The sequence below is a fragment of the Rhagoletis pomonella genome, unplaced genomic scaffold, assembly GCF_013731165.1.
Source record: "Rhagoletis pomonella isolate Grant_MI unplaced genomic scaffold, Rhpom_1.0 Rhpom_scaffold_00006, whole genome shotgun sequence".
Lineage (NCBI taxonomy): Eukaryota > Metazoa > Arthropoda > Insecta > Diptera > Tephritidae > Rhagoletis > Rhagoletis pomonella.
In genome coordinates, this window is record NW_023458560.1 from 60,845,468 (window position 1) to 60,862,465 (window position 16,998).

General features: G+C 35.0%; 1 protein-coding gene across 1 annotated transcript; it reads right to left on the reverse strand.

Moving 5' to 3' along the window:
* Positions 1-12,084: 12,084 nt before the first annotated feature.
* On the reverse strand, positions 12,085-16,535 carry LOC118742010 (malate dehydrogenase, mitochondrial-like). The gene is made up of 5 exons (XM_036473978.1): positions 16,438-16,535; positions 13,300-13,357; positions 13,029-13,236; positions 12,762-12,958; positions 12,085-12,683 (listed from the first exon to the last, which is right to left on the reverse strand). Exons 1-5 carry the CDS (start codon positions 16,533-16,535, stop codon positions 12,102-12,104), a joined length of 1,143 nt encoding a protein of 380 aa, XP_036329871.1. The 3' UTR covers positions 12,085-12,101.
* Positions 16,536-16,998: the final 463 nt, after the last annotated feature.

The following is a 16,998-nucleotide window of genomic DNA, read 5'->3' on the forward strand; positions in this document are numbered from 1 at the left end:
AATGCCTAAAGAATGAAAGAAGGCAAAAAAGTCATAGAAAACGCACAAACATGCGAATACATACATATACATAACTACACAAAGTGCGAATATTCGAATACACAAGCAAAAGTTAATTAACAAAATAGACGCAACAAAGTGCACAACAACAACAATGACAGCAGTAGTAATAGCACAACGCGCAATCTATGACAGCAGTCACAACAATAAATTTCGATCGTTTTAGAGTCTGAATCGGCAAACGCACCAAAAAAAAACAGATCTTGACTTCCCGAAACAAATAAAAAACAAAAAAACTAGCAGCAAGAGGGCCATAAACAAATGACCAAAGAAACGCAACTCGTAAAGAAGTTGAATAAGAACTAGACAAACATACATACAGCAGAAAAAAAGAAAGGAAAATAACTATTGCCAAAGAGTAGGAGGTGAGAAGAGGTTTTCCCCCAGGGGGGTAATGGAGTTAGTGTAAATTTGCAAACAATTATCAGCAACAGGTTAACTAAAAATCCAATTAAATATCGAGGGAAGTAGTGGAAATAAGAAGTGATCAGAGAATAACTACGCAGCATGTAGAATAACTATACAGTATATATAAGACCTTTTTGACACCTAACCCTTCACCAGCGGCTGCAGATATCTTTCAATTTCGTTTTTAAGATGCAAGTTTGCTGGTCGTTCATAATCTGGTAAACAGGACCCGCATGGCTTCTAGCTTAAGCTTACAATTAGCTTGCACAGACGATTGAGAAGACGATAAGAATAGGGCAAAATTGTACTGAGTTGTTGTTGTTGCATCAACACTACTAAGCCCTGCCTAATGGGCTAATCTATCAATCGTTGTAGTCGATCTCAAATAACAGTGGGCTCAAGAAACGTACTTCCTCGACGTACGACGGACCATAGTGAAAGGAGTAAGTTTGAGGATTGATGTGGTGATTGAAGTCATGTAAGCCACATACATTTTGGTATGTCGGGGTGTTGTCTGGATAATTAAGAGTGGAGTCTACTATAGTATTCAAACTTTAACTGTGCCCTAGATACGCGGGTCTCTCCAAACAGCTGAAACCCTGCGACTGCTTTGGGTGGTTGTTCAACTTCTATGACGACATTCACAAGACGAGAGTTTATGAAGGAAGGTTGTTGTCTCTCGGTCAATGACACTGATGGTTTGTCGCTACAAATTCGAATCTAGTGGTCTTTGAGTTCATAGGCATGCCTTCTGATGTGCCTGCAAGGTGGATCTACTTCCAACAGGTGTCTATTTGTATGCTCCCTACAGTAGCAATCCTGCAGGAATGGATTGTTGAGCTGGAAGTTGTGCTGCTATACGGCCACGCTATTAAATAGGGGTCTCGTCGTACAAGTGTTGTTCGGACGATCGAGTATTCTGCCAAATCTGAAGCCGGACAAGATTCTTTTTTCGACCGAAGTGGTTCCGGCGAGTATTTGCTGCGAACCTTTACTTTGTTATTGACCAACGGAATGGGTGTGTTATCGAGGTGGATACCTAATTGCAGCTTGACCTCCTTTGTCCAGGTTGTGAAAGGGATTGCCCTTGATTTCTTAGGTGAGCGGTTGAGGCTCCGTACAGTGAGGGAGGAGTGAGAAAGGTCTGAGAGATAGCCGTTGATTTTAAACACAGTCCATCAATTCCATTGCCGGACGCGAATATAGAGCAGTTGTCAGCGTAGCAGATCAGTGGATCCCCTTATTTAGTTCTTGTAGGCTTCTTATAATTCGCTATCCACGGTTTTATTCCCAGAGCGAGAGAGGAGGCCTCAATATCATCGGCCATTTTGGATTTATAATAATATTGAATATACATATGTATGAACCAAAGGTGTGTACCGAATTTCAGATCAATAGGTCAACAGGAAAGTGAAAAATTTCAATTAACATTAGATTTGACCTAAACAAGGATCAAAACGACATACACGGTTCAGTTATCGCCCAACGCAGGTCATGGTCCCAAAACTATTTTTACAGTATTTACATGTCCGGGGAAGTATTCGATATTCTATTGCCCTCATTTTCAGGGTGATCGAATGAACTTGGGCACAAAACCTGAAGAATAGGAATAGAGACAGAATAATATTAGGATAAAAATGGACCAAAGGGTCCATTCTAGTTTCTATAGCTAGTTTGCTAAGCGAAATTTCAGCTTCATGCAGTGGATATATCTAAACATGCATCACACTCGCTGTGCTTTTTTTCGCATCTAATTCACTTTGCCTCAACTATACATCTTATTATTGTTCTTTTATTTGTATGTGTTATTTTTATTTATTTTTTTATTTTTTTTTGTGTTTTTCTCCTACTCTATTCTTCGGTGCGTCTAATGCGACTAACAAATGTTTGTCAAATTCACCTTGAAAAGTTCATTCACGCTGTTCGCATTCAAACGCATGATCGTAAAAAATTGGCTTAACAACAAATACATATGAATGTACATAAATATGTAAGTGTGTGTAGTAGAACGCCAACATCAATAACGACTAGAGCGCAAGAAAAAGCAACAGGCTAACAACAACAACAAATATGAGTAAGTCCAAATCAAATCCAAATGGCGAGAACAACAGGGAATAGTAGGAGCAACAGCAACAACAACAGCAACAACAACAGCAAGTAATAATGCACAAGCACTTGGACACACACTTAAATAAATAGTGTACATGTGTTCGAGCCATTCTCTCCAAAAAAAATAGCAACTTGCACAAAAGTCCAAAAAAACTAATTTATTTTTTTTTTCGCTGCCAAAACATCTATGCGCTCGAATGGCAAGAAATCGCAACAAAAAACCTTAACTATTAGTTGAAAAAAGACCGAGATACTTATAAAAAAAATTCAATTCTTTAGAAAATACTTAGAAGCACGCAGGAGGTGCGCGGTGCGGTGCGGTGCGTCAGCGCAGCGGGGTGTTAAGCGTAGCTATGCGTATACTTGACTCTGCTAGTGTATACGTATGTATGTATGAGTGCGTATCTATACGAGTAGCGTTGAAATTTATTGAAAAATGCAAAAATCAACAGTTCACACAATCTAAAAAGTAGCCAACAACAATTTAATGTATAGATTTGTGCGGCGCAATGCGTGGCTCGAAGCGACGAAAATAACGAATTCTAAGATTTTTTTTTTTTATTCCCGTTGTTGCATAATAAGTCGAATCTTGCATTTTAATTATTTACTTTTTAGAGAAGATTCGATCGATTGGCGGCTGAAAGCTATAGATTTTGATGCGATTAATTTTACGGTAAAGAAGTGATTTTAAATCTTGAAATAGTTATATACAAATTTTTAGCCCAAAGTTTTTGGAATTGATGTACGCTTGAGTTTCGGAAACTTCTTTAGTAGCGGTGGTATCTCAACGGAACCTCAAAGGCTGGCCTGTCTAAGCATTTTTCGCAATCTAGTTTATACAAATAAGTTTAAAAAGATTGTCAACAGAGGGCGTCAGTAGTGTATAATCATGTTGGACAATATCGCAGCCAACTTCATGTTGAAGCGTCATCATTTAACCACATCACACAGATTGTGTAATTTTATCAAAGTGTAAAAAACTATTTTTTTTCAAACGAGGACCGCGTGTCACTCTTTCCCAATGCTTACGATTATCGTAAACGTCAGAAGGCGTATGCTAAGCACGGCGAACAATGGAAGAGCTCCATATAAAATGTGGCAAAAAGTACTTTTACCTAAGAATGAATAACTGATAAAAAAAAGTTGAATTTAGCGGCCTGCCACGCCCACTACACTAGGGGGCGGATATGGTAAATTTTATCTGATTTTAATGAAATGCGATTTGTTACTTAGATTAACCCAGGAAGACATAAATCTGAAAGAGGGGAAATATCGGTCAACTGTCACGCCCACCAGCCATCGGAATTCCGGATTCTAATAAGGCAAAGTCTAGTAACGATCCTCCAAAAAATTTAAAATTTGGTGCAAGATCTATTTTTGCATAAAAACCCCGAGATATACATATAACAAATTTATTATATTTCTGTATTTTTATGCAAAAATATATCTTGCACTAAATTTTTGCTATTTCGGAAAATCGTTGCTAGTCCTTTCCACATTAGAATACAAAATTCGGGTAGCTGATAGGCGTGGCAGTTGACCGAATTTCATTGGAATCGCATAACATTTACCATATCCGCCCATTGTGTAGTGGGCGTGGCAATTAAATAATTTTTACCAGTTTTCATACTATTTCTTTCCTTAGTCAAATTGGTACAAATAGCAAATTTTAGCAAGATCCAGATACGTTTACTACCTTTTCCTGCAACTTTTATAGGGATCCGGCATTTTGAAGCGTGCAGTCTATTGAAGATTGACGACAGGGACACAAGCGGACGCAGCTGAAATTTGTCTTGCTATCAGTTTGAAGTGTACAAAGTATTTTTGAATGAATCACCTCCCACTGCACGGTGTCGTAAGTTACTTATACTCCCTAGAAAAACACGAAAAATGCATAATATTACAGAAATGTCCTTAACTCTGTAAGGACTAGAAAAAATTACGAGGACATGATTTGGAGCCACCCTAGAACTTGATATTGCAGATGAAGAGAAATCCAGTTTCAATCGATCATTCAGCTACCGTTTTTGAGCCGGAAAAAAGTGCGTATTCAAATTCCCACGCGAAAATTCTATCCATACAACACGGACTTGATGTGTCCTTCGATAATTGATGGACTAGTTTTTCTCAGGAATAATACCTTAAAACCAGATAGTGGTCATGTTTAGAATCTAATCAACCAGAATTTGGTGGAACCAGAAAGAGATCCTGTATCATAAACTTCTGAGAAGCGATCAGACGATCGACGGGGCTCTCTACTAACAACAGTTGATGCGATTAAATCGAACGATTGCGGAAAAATGGGCGGAATGGGCAACCAGACATGAGCCATTGATCTTCCATCATGACAATGCCCGGCCGCAGATCGTACAAGTGGTCAAAACTTATCCCGATGGTGCCGGATGGGCAGTCCCAACCCAGCCCAGATCTTCCACCATAAGTTTGTTTCGATCAATGCAGAACTCCCTTACTGGAGCACTTCAGCTGAATGCATCAGAAATTATATTGATATTTTCTGGGTCTCCAAAGACGAGCAGTTTTATTGGCCTGGAGTCCATGCATTGCTACAAAAGAGGGAAAAGGTCATAGTTAGCGATAGGAAATCATGTACCGACTTGTAAAAAAAAAAAAAAAAATCAAAATCGAGAAAAAACCCTTTGAAACTTACTTTTATACCCAATACTACACACGACCATACATACATACATAGCAAGAATGATAGAATACAAGATTGCGCCGATCAGAGAGGATTTTTGAGAATAACTTTTGTGTGACGTCACACTGGTGCAATTGCGAGAGAGAAATGCCAAAACGTGAACAAGAATGGAAGAAGAAGAAAAAATGTTGCAAGGAAAACGTAAACAAGTTGCACCAGTATGACGTCATGCAAACAACGATTCTGTCAAATTCGTTAAGAGAGGAATAGCGGTCCGAGATCGGCGCAACCTTTGTATTCTCTCAACCGTGCATACATAGAGTAGGCAGCCAAACGTACTCTCCTAAACTTCGTTGGAGATGGTTTTGGCCAAGGAAAGATCTTATCATGTAGATCTCAGCAAAGCAACATGGCGTAACTCTATTATGGATGTACATGTAGCGGTCAGCACCCTGCAGTGGTACACATGCGGCTTTAAAACTCCAAAAGACATGAGGTCGAGAAGGAGATAACAATGCTGGCAAAGCAGCAGAGGACTTCGCCAAGCCAACCACCTCGGAAGAGAACCTCTAGATTATCCTTATGGGGCATTACGGACTAAGAGAGCATTTGCTTAAGTTAAGTTAAGGAAGCTTGCAATATAATTACAGTTACTCAAAGAAGTATTCGTTTGACCAAGGCCACGACAGATTTTAGTCGTTTATGTCAAATATGGAGGAGCAGTAAGGAGAAGAAAAATTTTAATTTTCCATGCTAAATATTCGAAACCCATTCTTAATGAGCTCTCACTGTTCACACAACCTATAGAAACACCCTTTATCAGGTATAACTAAACAAAACAAAATACGAAAATTCGGTGAAGTTCAAGGTATAATCATTAAAAATAATTTCAAATACAAACAAATGGCAGCCAAATACATACACATGTAGAATATGTGCGTATTTGTGTAGTTAAAACTTGAGCTTGATAATGAGTAAAAAAAAACGAACAGAAACTGCTTACATACAAATGTATGTATGTAAATATGTATGTATTATTGAATTTTATGATGACCAGGCTACCAATGTGTGAGCGACACGAAATAGAAGAAAAAGTAGATTTGCAATAATTCATTTGTTTTGAAATAAATTTGTCTTCATTGTTAATGTTAATGTGGTGCGTGTGGGAATGCAAAACAATGCAAAGAGTGATTACGAAAATATTTATAATAGAAATAATAAAGAAAGAAAAAAGCAACACACACTACAACGAAACAATAAGAAAGGCAAAACGAAAAATTCTCAAAAGAGTTTTGCCAATAGAGCAGGAGAATCGAAAAGATAATAATGTATGAACAAAGTGCACACAAACTAAAAAAAAATGCGTGTGCTTAGAAGAACAGTTCCGCTTTGGTGCCGGTGCCCGTGCGTCGTGTGAGAAAGCTTTCAACTTAGACGCTACTGCTACATGCAAAGAATTGATTCGACTCCATACAGTTACACTCACTAGCAGACGATCGCGCGAGTGTTGAACCTACAAAAGCAAACGAAAAAGCTTCATCGCTACTGCCTATTGGTTTTTACTTGAGTTGAGCTTTTAGACAAAGCTTTCGCAACAGTTGCAGCAACATGTAGCTCCATGTATTAATTCAAAAATTACTTACCATAGAATTGACGTTTGCAACATGTTTCTCAATTGTGATCAAAATTCATCAAATACATTTTGCGATTCGGTTTTTGATAGCTGGTCTCTGATGTCCGCTCGACAGTGTAATTGAGATCATTGATGATTTATAGGTGGCATACCATAATTCCATAATTGTGTCCTTGGTTAGGCAAATCTGGTGCCTCAATGAAGCATCGAAAGTATAGGCCACGTCAGCATTCGTTAAGAAGTGGCAAACATCAGCGGTATTAGAGAAACTGTCTTTTTCTCTCTCTAAGTAACTATGTAGATACATTCGGTCAAAAGATGTTAAGTTAAGGAAAAATGCCTAAAAAAGATATCCTTAAACGATACCCAATAACAATAGCGCTTTTGATAAAATTCAAAATGTTATAGGGTCATTCTATGTAAAATTATCCCTATTTCAGTAGTGAGTTCTTGCTAAATGACTAAATTCCATTATTCTGTTAAAAAAAAAATATTTAAAAAAGAAAGGATGCTGTAATTTTTGTCTATGGAATCTTTTTATTTGTTTATTTATTTTTAATAATTTTCATTTAAATATATGTTCTTCGATCTATAACAGAATCCACATAAATAAAAGTTTCAAAGCTTGCACAAATTTCACAAAAATTAATCAAGCTTCAAAAAATTTTAATCAAAATTTAAAACTGTTTAATCAGAATCTTTAGAAAATTTTCGGGTTTGCAGTTTTGTAGTCCATTCAACTTTAGTGCAAGTTTCAAGTCGCTAAAAATTACCGTCGATTTTTTAGATTTTTTTGTGGAGAGTGTTGCTAATTTTCTTCCTTATAACTCAGATCACTATATACACGGGCGGCAGAAATAATAAACTCGTCGTACTTTTAAGAACTTTGGCTATATTTACTTGGCTTATTTATAATATTTTTTATAAAAGCCTAGGTAGTTATGCAACAAACATCATATAAAGCCGCTTTTCAAACTTTGAACAAAAATTATAAAACTTCGACAAATATTCACCAAATTTTCAAACTTTTTATTCAGAATTTTTAGAAAAATGGTTAGTATGCAGTTTTGTAGCCCATTTAATTTTAGTATAATAAAGTGCAATTGGCTACAAAATACCGTTGATTTTTTAAATTTTTTTTTTTTTGCTTACGGTGTCACGCATTTTTGCCCATACAAGGTGTGCTCGATAATTTTTTTATATGGAAGAGAATACCTAGTATCGTCAACAAAAAAAAAATTGTCAAAAATCAACGGTATTTTCTAGCCACTTAAAACTAGCACTTTATTATGCTAACATTGAATGGGCTACAAAGCTGCAAAGCAAAAATTTTTCTAAAAATTCTGAATAAAAGCCTTAAAAATTTGGTGAAAATTTTTCGAATTTTTATAATTTTGTATAAAGTTTGAAAAGGGGATTTATATCGTGTTTGTTGTATAGCTAGCCAGGCTTTTATAAAAAAATATTAAACATAAAATAAACCATGGATTCGTAGCCAAAATTCTTCAAAGTAAGGCGAGTCTATTATTTCTGCCGCCACTGTATATGCATAACGCAGATTACCTACTTTCTCAATACCTTTATAAAAATATTAACTAACACCCAAATTCATTAAAAATTAAAAAGACTTTTAAATGCTTTACTTTTTTTTGTGTTCGGATTTTGGATAGGTGGCAACATTTCGAAGATTGTTTAGTAAAGCTTTCTCAAACACATCATAATTTCATTTGATTTCAATATTTTTAGTTTTTACTCAATTGACAATTGAAAGCAAAAGTTTTTCGTAAGTCAATTGTCAATAGTAGCAAGTACCCTGAAAACTCTTTGCTATATTTCGTAAGACTAATTGAAAGATCTGCTAACGAGGAAGTCTTACAGCCAATTTCACGAAAGCAATTTTAATGAAAAATTATTTAAATTTTTTGAAATTTTTATGGAAATTGACAGAAAATAAAAAATCATTTTCCATTTAAATAGCGTGTGAGACCGGCTGCCACTTAAATTGATTTCGTGAAATTGGCTGTTGGTGTTACTCTGTTTGTCCTTTAGCAACAAGTTTTCTAAAAATTAAATGAAATAAAAAAAATGTATACAATAAATTTTTATATTATATTTATATATTATATAAAGTACATTTTTTTAACAATAAGAAAGTAAATATTTAAAGAAAAATATATTGAGAAAAAAAAATATTTAGTTGAAAAAAGAAACACATTAAATAATATTAAACACACATACATATGTTTCTTTTCATTAATTAACCACTTAAAAGTAAAAATAATAATTAAAAACAAAGAAAATAGATTAAACAAGTTCATAAAAATTAAATGGAATTAAAACAAAAAACACTATTTTAAAATAATATTATCTAGGATTTAAAATAAAATTTAATTAGAAACGGAAACATAAAATAAGTTCTTAAAAATTTTTCTTTTTAAAACAATAAAATCTAAAGATTAATAGAAAACTAAATTAAAGAAGAAAATTAATCAAAAAAGGAGAAAAAATATCTAATCTGTATCTAAAAGTAAAATGAAATTTTAAAAAATAACCAGGGTAACCAGCCAACTTATATTCTCTAAATTTTAACGATTTCTCAAGTTACCTTATTCTACATGAACCAATTCTAAATTCCGCATTTCTCTTTTATAATTTAAGGCGTTGCATATAACCAACATCACTTTCCCTACTCAAATCGAGTACAAACAACAGCCCCCATACTATGGCTGCGTTTCTTTATACATTCCGGATAATCCCATTTCACAGCCGGAATAAACAGAATGCTTTTGAAATATACGTTAACATATCATCAGGAACGTTCTAAAGAATAAGTAAACAAAAAAGTTTATTCCAAACGTTCAGAATGAATAAAGAAATTCAGCCTATATCTACCACTACAAATCTATTTTTAATGCTTTTGGAGATAAATAATTCGTTGGGAGTGAAAGCAAAAAATCTGAAACTTGCAAACTTTTCGGATAAAAACATAGAAAAGCATTAAAAAGGGAAACTGAAAAATGTTACGAACAAAAACCAAAAAAAAAAAAAAAAGAAATTTAGCTTATAAACCTACAAATCCATACAAGCGAAATGTAGAGCATGGAAATGGCATCAACAACACCAACAACCAGCGAAGTTAACAAACAAGCGGAAAAGTGTGAATCTATAATAACCCAAAAAATAAATGGGACACAAAAGTAAATAGGACATCACTGCTGCACAGAAGGACATACATATGTATGTATATTTGTACGTGGCAACTGTAGTGGCGAGGATACGATGATGATGGAGGGGACATGGTAACAAGATGGATGTGTGCCACTACGACGATGACAGTCAAATTCAGCACTAAATAGTTATTCACATAAATACATACATACACACATATGTACATCCATACGTACGGGCGGGTATATGTAGATAAATGCACACAACATGAGCATATTAGCGCTCATTATGCAGTGAAAGCACATCTCTCAAGCTTTTCAACAAAAGAGAAAAAAAGAACAACAACAGATAATAAATAAATCCTTAAACGCTTCAACGAGAATACATTTTGCAGCCGAGTTATGTACTACGCCGGCAACCACGTATGGTTGTATGAACAATTTTAAAGTCGTGAAAGCAAAAGTTTTCCCCCAAAAAAAATATGAAGCTGGAAATTAAAATAAGCATGTGGTTTTCAAAAATGCGATTCTGAGTTGCTCTGGGTTGGCCATATAACTTTAGCGCCAGGTAAAGTGACGAAATTTTTACATTTCAAGACAATGAAACATTCCCGTAGGCTCCCAAATTTTTCTTTACAAAAAATTGTATAAAACTTTTCCAGTGAACTATAAGGTCTGAAATCAGTTAAAGAATCAAGAACCACGACAATCTCAAAGGGTGGAGAATAGTAAAAAAATATACAAAAATATGCATATATCTCTTTTCTTTACTCTAATTTTCTCAAGAAGGTTTTAAAATTTATCTGCCCTTCAAACACAGATTTTTTCTAAAATTAAATGAAAATGAATGAAAATTCTTAACATTCCCCACATGAGAGCTGAAAATACCAGTAGTGAGAATGTGAAACAACTCTCACACACAACACTTATTACACTGGTGAGAATATTGTAGTCACGAGAATGCTTGGATGATAATGAATACCCGTTCTCGTTGCATTTACACGGTGCGGATGAGAGAGATTCTCACGAGAACCTTTAGAAACAAGTTCATAGTATGCTGACTATAGGGCCAGAATTCGTGAAATCAGCACACAAAAAAAGTATGTCTTAATTTTTTGTCGCAATGTTGAAAAAACGATTCAGTTTGACCATAAAAATTATTCACCAAACTTAGATTTTTTTCTGTTTTTTTTTTTACCAAAGTTATTGTCAAGTGAAATGTTCGATTGCTTTTTAAACAAAAACCTGTAATTTTTTAAGCGATGAACCGATTTTAACGAAACTCTGTTATATTTGAGGGAATGAATCTGACTTTAGAAAATCGAATCGAATCGAATCTTTGTTTTTGTTTTTATTTTCACCTTTGCCTTTATCCTTTTCTTGGTCTTTTTCTAGGTGATATTCTTTAACCTTTTATTAGCAAGTTTTTGTTAAATTAAATAAGACCATGTGCATACACTCAAGAAGCACTTGTGTCAGCCCCAACCATTTCCGTTGCATAATTTCCATTGCACCATTTCCGTTGCACCATTTGCGTGTGCAATTTCCGTTGAGTTTGCCAATTTACTGCCAACTCCCAACCAATTGTTAGAGTCAAACGGAATCGTTTTTTCTACATTGCGACAAAAAATGAAGACATAAATTTTTTTTTGTGTTGATTTCACGAATTCTAACCCTATATCGACGGCTGAGTGGAAGATCACCCTTTCTCGGCAGCCGCTTCCAAAACGCCCTACCTCAGAAAACTTTTCAAGAACGCCCTACTCCAGTATTTGGTTGCAGAACGCTCTATCTCAGAATTTGGTTCAAAAATTCCCTATCTCAATTGAAAATATGTTAAGATAGAGCGGATTCTTCAATCAAATACTGAGATAGGCCGTTCTTGAAAAGTTTTCTGAGTTAGGGCGTTTTTGTGTGTGTGTGTGTATAGTAAAAAAATTGCGGAAATTCTACTAAAATATGTTGTGATGATACAAAAAGCGCACAAAAAATCATTTATTTTAAAATATCATAGTCATAACATCCATGAACACAAAATTACAGCACACGCTTCCTTTCAGCCGATGCATCAACATTTCTTGTCCTTCTTATCCATTTTGGCGTTGTTGTTCTTCGCATAATCTACGCCCTTTTTGATATTATTCTTCAACATTTCCATAGCCTTGCAAACCATATCCTCCTCATCCTTATCCAACTTCGGCAAACCCAGATTCTTCTCAATACCATTTTTACCGAATTGCAAAGGCGTCGAGAAGTACGCACAATCAGTTACATCCGAAGCTACATACGAGCACTGCACTGGCTGGCAATCGCCTTTTAGGCCTTGCAGCAGCGAGTTCGTAAATACTTCAGCCGCATGAGCCATCGAAAGCGTCGCTGAAGTGCCACCGTCCGGCGACTTGGCCGTAACTACATCGGTACCAGCTTCCTGTATTTGTTTGATCAACTTGGCGCGTTGCTCCTTATCCAACTTGAGTGGCGGCTTGCATTGCGAAATGACGGGAATAATTGTTTCACCCGAATGACCGCCAATTACTGGTATATTAACTTTGCACGGTTCAACATCTAATATACGGCCAATGAATGTGCGTGCACGCACCCCATCGAGCGTGGTTATGCCGAATAGGCGTTTGGGATCGAAAGAATTTTTCTATAATGCAATGAAAGACACGACAAGAAAGACAAGTTAATGGAGATACAAATGAGGCATTTCAAAAACTAAACACACCTGCTTGAGGATTTCCGCTGCCGCTGGTACGCACGAGTTAACAGGATTTGTGATAATGCCAAACAAAGCTTTTGGACAATGTTCACCGATTGCGGCAGCAATTTCCAATACAATGTCTATGTTTTTCACAAATAGGTCATCACGTGTCATATCCGGTTTGCGTGGCAAGCCAGCCGAGAGGATGACAACATCGGCATCTTTTTGAGTGAAGTTAGAGAGGGAAAAGAGAGATTAAAGAAAATGCAAAACTTCTTGAATTGAACTCACTCTCCAAAGCCGGTGGTAAATTTTCTCGACACTGAAAGCCCTCCAAGCAAGCTTTTGTATCGATGTGCGACAGATCGGTATGCACGCCCGGTGTCTTAGCCAGATCGTAAAGGGCCAATGTGGATATTAATTCATGACGTTTCAAAAGCAGCGCCAAGGGTTGTCCAATGCCACCACAGCAACCAATCAAAGTTACTTTGAAGTCATTCTATTTTGCAATGGAATAAAGAACTGATGATGCAATAAAATGGTAAGCAATTTTACATTTTACCTTTTTTGTGGTCGAGAAGTTACGCAAAAGCCGGATGAAACGCCCAAGTCTTGAATAGCTTAACATTTGTATAGCGCGAGTGGTAATTTTACTCGTTGTTTATATTTTCCGTATAATGCTGGATTTCGTAAGAAAAATTTATGGAATTAGTTCTTTGACAGAAATTTAAGAATTTGGAAATTACATAATGACAATTTTAAATGATTTTGAATTGGTATTCAACAATGAACAGGTTCTCGGTTCATCGGGTTCTCGGACATGCATAGCAATTCAGAAGAAAACGAGACAGCCGATGATGTGGTATGGCTCTGAGATGCAAACAGCGCTTTAAAAACAACATTTACAGCCAGTTTCACCAAATTATTTAAGTAAAAATTACTTTAATTTTCGAATTTTTGGTTTCACCAATCAATTTTAATTTTGATTTAAGTGACCTATGCTCTTCACTTAAATAAAAATTAAATCAGAACAACCACACTCAGAGGTGTTACACGTTTAATCACCTGATCATTGTGTATCTGCTGCTTACTTGTATACCAGCCCTGCTTTTACAACACAGCGTGCCAAAGCTTTCAAAAGCTCTCAGTACAAATGCAAGCTTTCGCTGGCCTAGTCTGTTTTACAACCACTTTTTACTCACTTAAATAAATAGTTTATTGAAACTGAAAATTATTTAAATGAGAATTAAATACAAAATTAAATTAAAGTTAATTTCTACTTAAATAGTTTGGTGAAACTGGCTGTTAGTGATCATAATACAATGCATGAATACAGATAAATACACTATAACCGTCACAAATAACTAGTGGATCGAACGAGATAATTCTGAGGGTCATTAGGTTATTCTGACTGCGATTAAATGGAGAAAAGACGGAAGATCGTTTAAACCTTAACAGATCTGCAGTAAGAGTTATTACCGGCACACAGTGGTCGGAGAGGCCATTTTTACCGGAAATACTATTAGAGCAACTGTTACGATTTTAATAAAACTGTAGGATCGTAGTGTTACTGTCATCCCAAATCTGAATATGCCATTAAATTTATAGTTGACAGCTGTCAATTCAACTGTCATTTCTTTAAAAATAACAAAATAGTTTTGAAAATACTCCTGATTAGGATTTTGTATACGCCAGTCACGCATTGTATGCCAAATTAAAACTTTGACAGTTGGCTGCAACGAGAAAATGTTAGAATGTTCAGTTGTAAAACAGAAAGCGACGAGTAAAGAGATCAATTGCCCTAGCAAGTATGGTAAAGTGTTTTAATTGCCTTAACAAGTATTTTGAAGTGTTTGTTGTACAATTAAGTTAGTTTTACTGTAATTTTAACGTTTATTTAACAATCCAGTAAAACGAATCCGAAAGACTTGAGAAATCTACGAGGTTTCAAGGATAATCGTAACAATAAAAAGATCTTTTTTAAGATGCCACTTCTTAACTTTTGAGACACGCTGATCGCAAATATTATGACAAATAGAAATATTGACAGCTGTAAATTTTTCTAAAAATAAGAAAATTTTTACAAAAATTAAACCTCTCTGATCTTGGACTCTACATATACATATAACTTTTCAACTCTTTCAGTTATCAACTCTAATTTTCTCTAAAAATAAGAAAATCTTAAAAATTTCGTTTTTAGTGAGGTTCTTGCTGTTGAGTAACACAGTATTTTTGCTTGGCAAAACATTTGATTTATTAAAAAATATTGTTATAGGTAAGGTAAAAAGAGAAAATTAATAAAATTAGTTTCCAAAAATTTAATGATATTAAAAAAATATGGCTCCGCTTAGTTAAAAAAAAAATATCAAAAAAGAAAAAATTATAATTGACAATTAATTTTTAAGCAAAAAATAAAACCGACTTTAATTCTAATATTTATGTATAAAAATTTAAGAATACCGTTAAAGATCCAATTATCGGATCTAAATAAAATTAGTATCGCACAAACTCTGGTACCTTTCCTTCAAAAAAGGAATTATAGAAATCGATTTACGTGGTCCAAAGTTATGCGGTAAGATACAAAAAAAAATATTCCGACGAATTGATAACCTTCTCCTTTTTTGAAGTCGGTTAAAAATGAAAGAAAAAGATTTTAGTTTTGTTTTTGGGGAAAAACTGTAAAACAGCCTTCAGCCCACAATCCAAAAAACTCGTTTTCAAAGTGTTTTGGTTGTCTATCCGAACATGGTGTTGTAGGTTTCCCGCAAAATGAAAAAAAATTGCATTAGAAAAGTTTGAAATGTTATAAAAAACCTCAGCAAAATTAAGTTTTTTTTTTAATTTTAGCCAAATTTTAGATATGCAGTTTTACAACATATTAAATTTTAGCATAATCAGCGAAAGTTCTACTTTTTAATATATTTTTTTTTTTTTGTTGGCGACGCTATGCATTTTCTTCCCCATACGTAAATTGTGCTCTTAATGTCAGCAAAAAATAAAGAAAAAATATTATACTGACTACAAGAATGATAGAATACAAGACTGCGCCCATCAGAGAGAATTTTTGTGAATTGTAACGTCACACTGGCGAATTTGCGAGATAGAAATGCCAAAACGCGCGCAAGAATGGAAGAAGAAGAAAAAAATGTTTAAGTAAAACGTAAAAACAAGTTGCACAAGTGTGACGTCAAATTCACTGTGAGCGGAATAGCGGTACCGAGATGGGCGCCACCTTTGTTCTCTACATCGTGGGCTGACTACACAAGAGGCAACCGTTGAAGTAACCAAGTCATGTTGTTTCGTTGATCGTTGCCTCGTGTGTGTCTCCATTGCTCTTTGAAATACGTATTGCCGTAACCGTCGCCCGAAGATTCAAAATATTTTGATATTTTGCGCTGGTTCCCTCGAGTGTAAAAAATTAAAAGGTGTTTTCGCAAAAACTAAACTTTTCGTCCATATTTTCATTTCATAACTGAGCGCACACTACTGGAGTTGTCGCAACGATTGCTCCGTGTCTTTTGAACAAGAAAAACAGGTTGCCTCAACACGTTGCTCCAACGTGTGTCTCGTGTGTAGTCTGCATGCAAAAATCAAGTAATCCAATTCACATCCATTGATTTTGTAATCCATTACCGTTACCTTTTTCATTACCAATTTCATTACTACAACCTTTACCAATACCAATTACTTACTCCATTACCAATTAACATTACCATCATCATTAGTATTATTATTACCACCGTTATCATTACTGTTACTCTTGCCATTACGATTACCATTACCAATTACCATTAACATTACCATTATAAATACTAATTGTTCTTACCATTATCATACCATTAGCATCACTAATTATCGTTACCATTAGTGGTTATCTTGACAAAGACAAAAATCTACTTTTTATTGGTTTGAGTCAAATTCCCGACTAAGGGAACTAAATACCTTACGAGATACTTCCGTTCCATTTAGCAAAATTTATTCAGTCATAACCTCTTAGTTAATTGAATGTGCTGTGCATTTTATAAATCTTCTATTTTCAATATTTCACACTTGCAATGTCAATGGCGCATTTTTTCAGACGTCGGAAGCAAAAAAAAAATAAGGTACCTATTCAGCATAAAACAGTCGGGTTTCTTATAAAATACGTATTGGTGTAGGAGTAGTATTCACCTAATTGCGAATATAAGTATGTATTTGTATGTATGTATGTATGTACACATAAATCAAAAATTTGAAATTTCCCACACTTATCGCTTGTGCG

Bases quoted from the DNA above. Each gene is read 5' to 3' on its own strand.
- LOC118742010 (XM_036473978.1), bottom strand. From the start codon at position 16,535: ATGTTAATGGTAATTGGTAATGGTAATCGTAATGGCAAGAGTAACAGT. The intron at 12,959-13,028 runs GTGAGTTCAATT...TCACTCAAAAAG, and splicing joins TTTACCACCGGCTTTGGAGA to ATGCCGATGTTGTCATCCTC. The intron at 12,684-12,761 runs GTGTGTTTAGTT...ATTGCATTATAG, and splicing joins CAGCGGAAATCCTCAAGCAG to AAAAATTCTTTCGATCCCAA.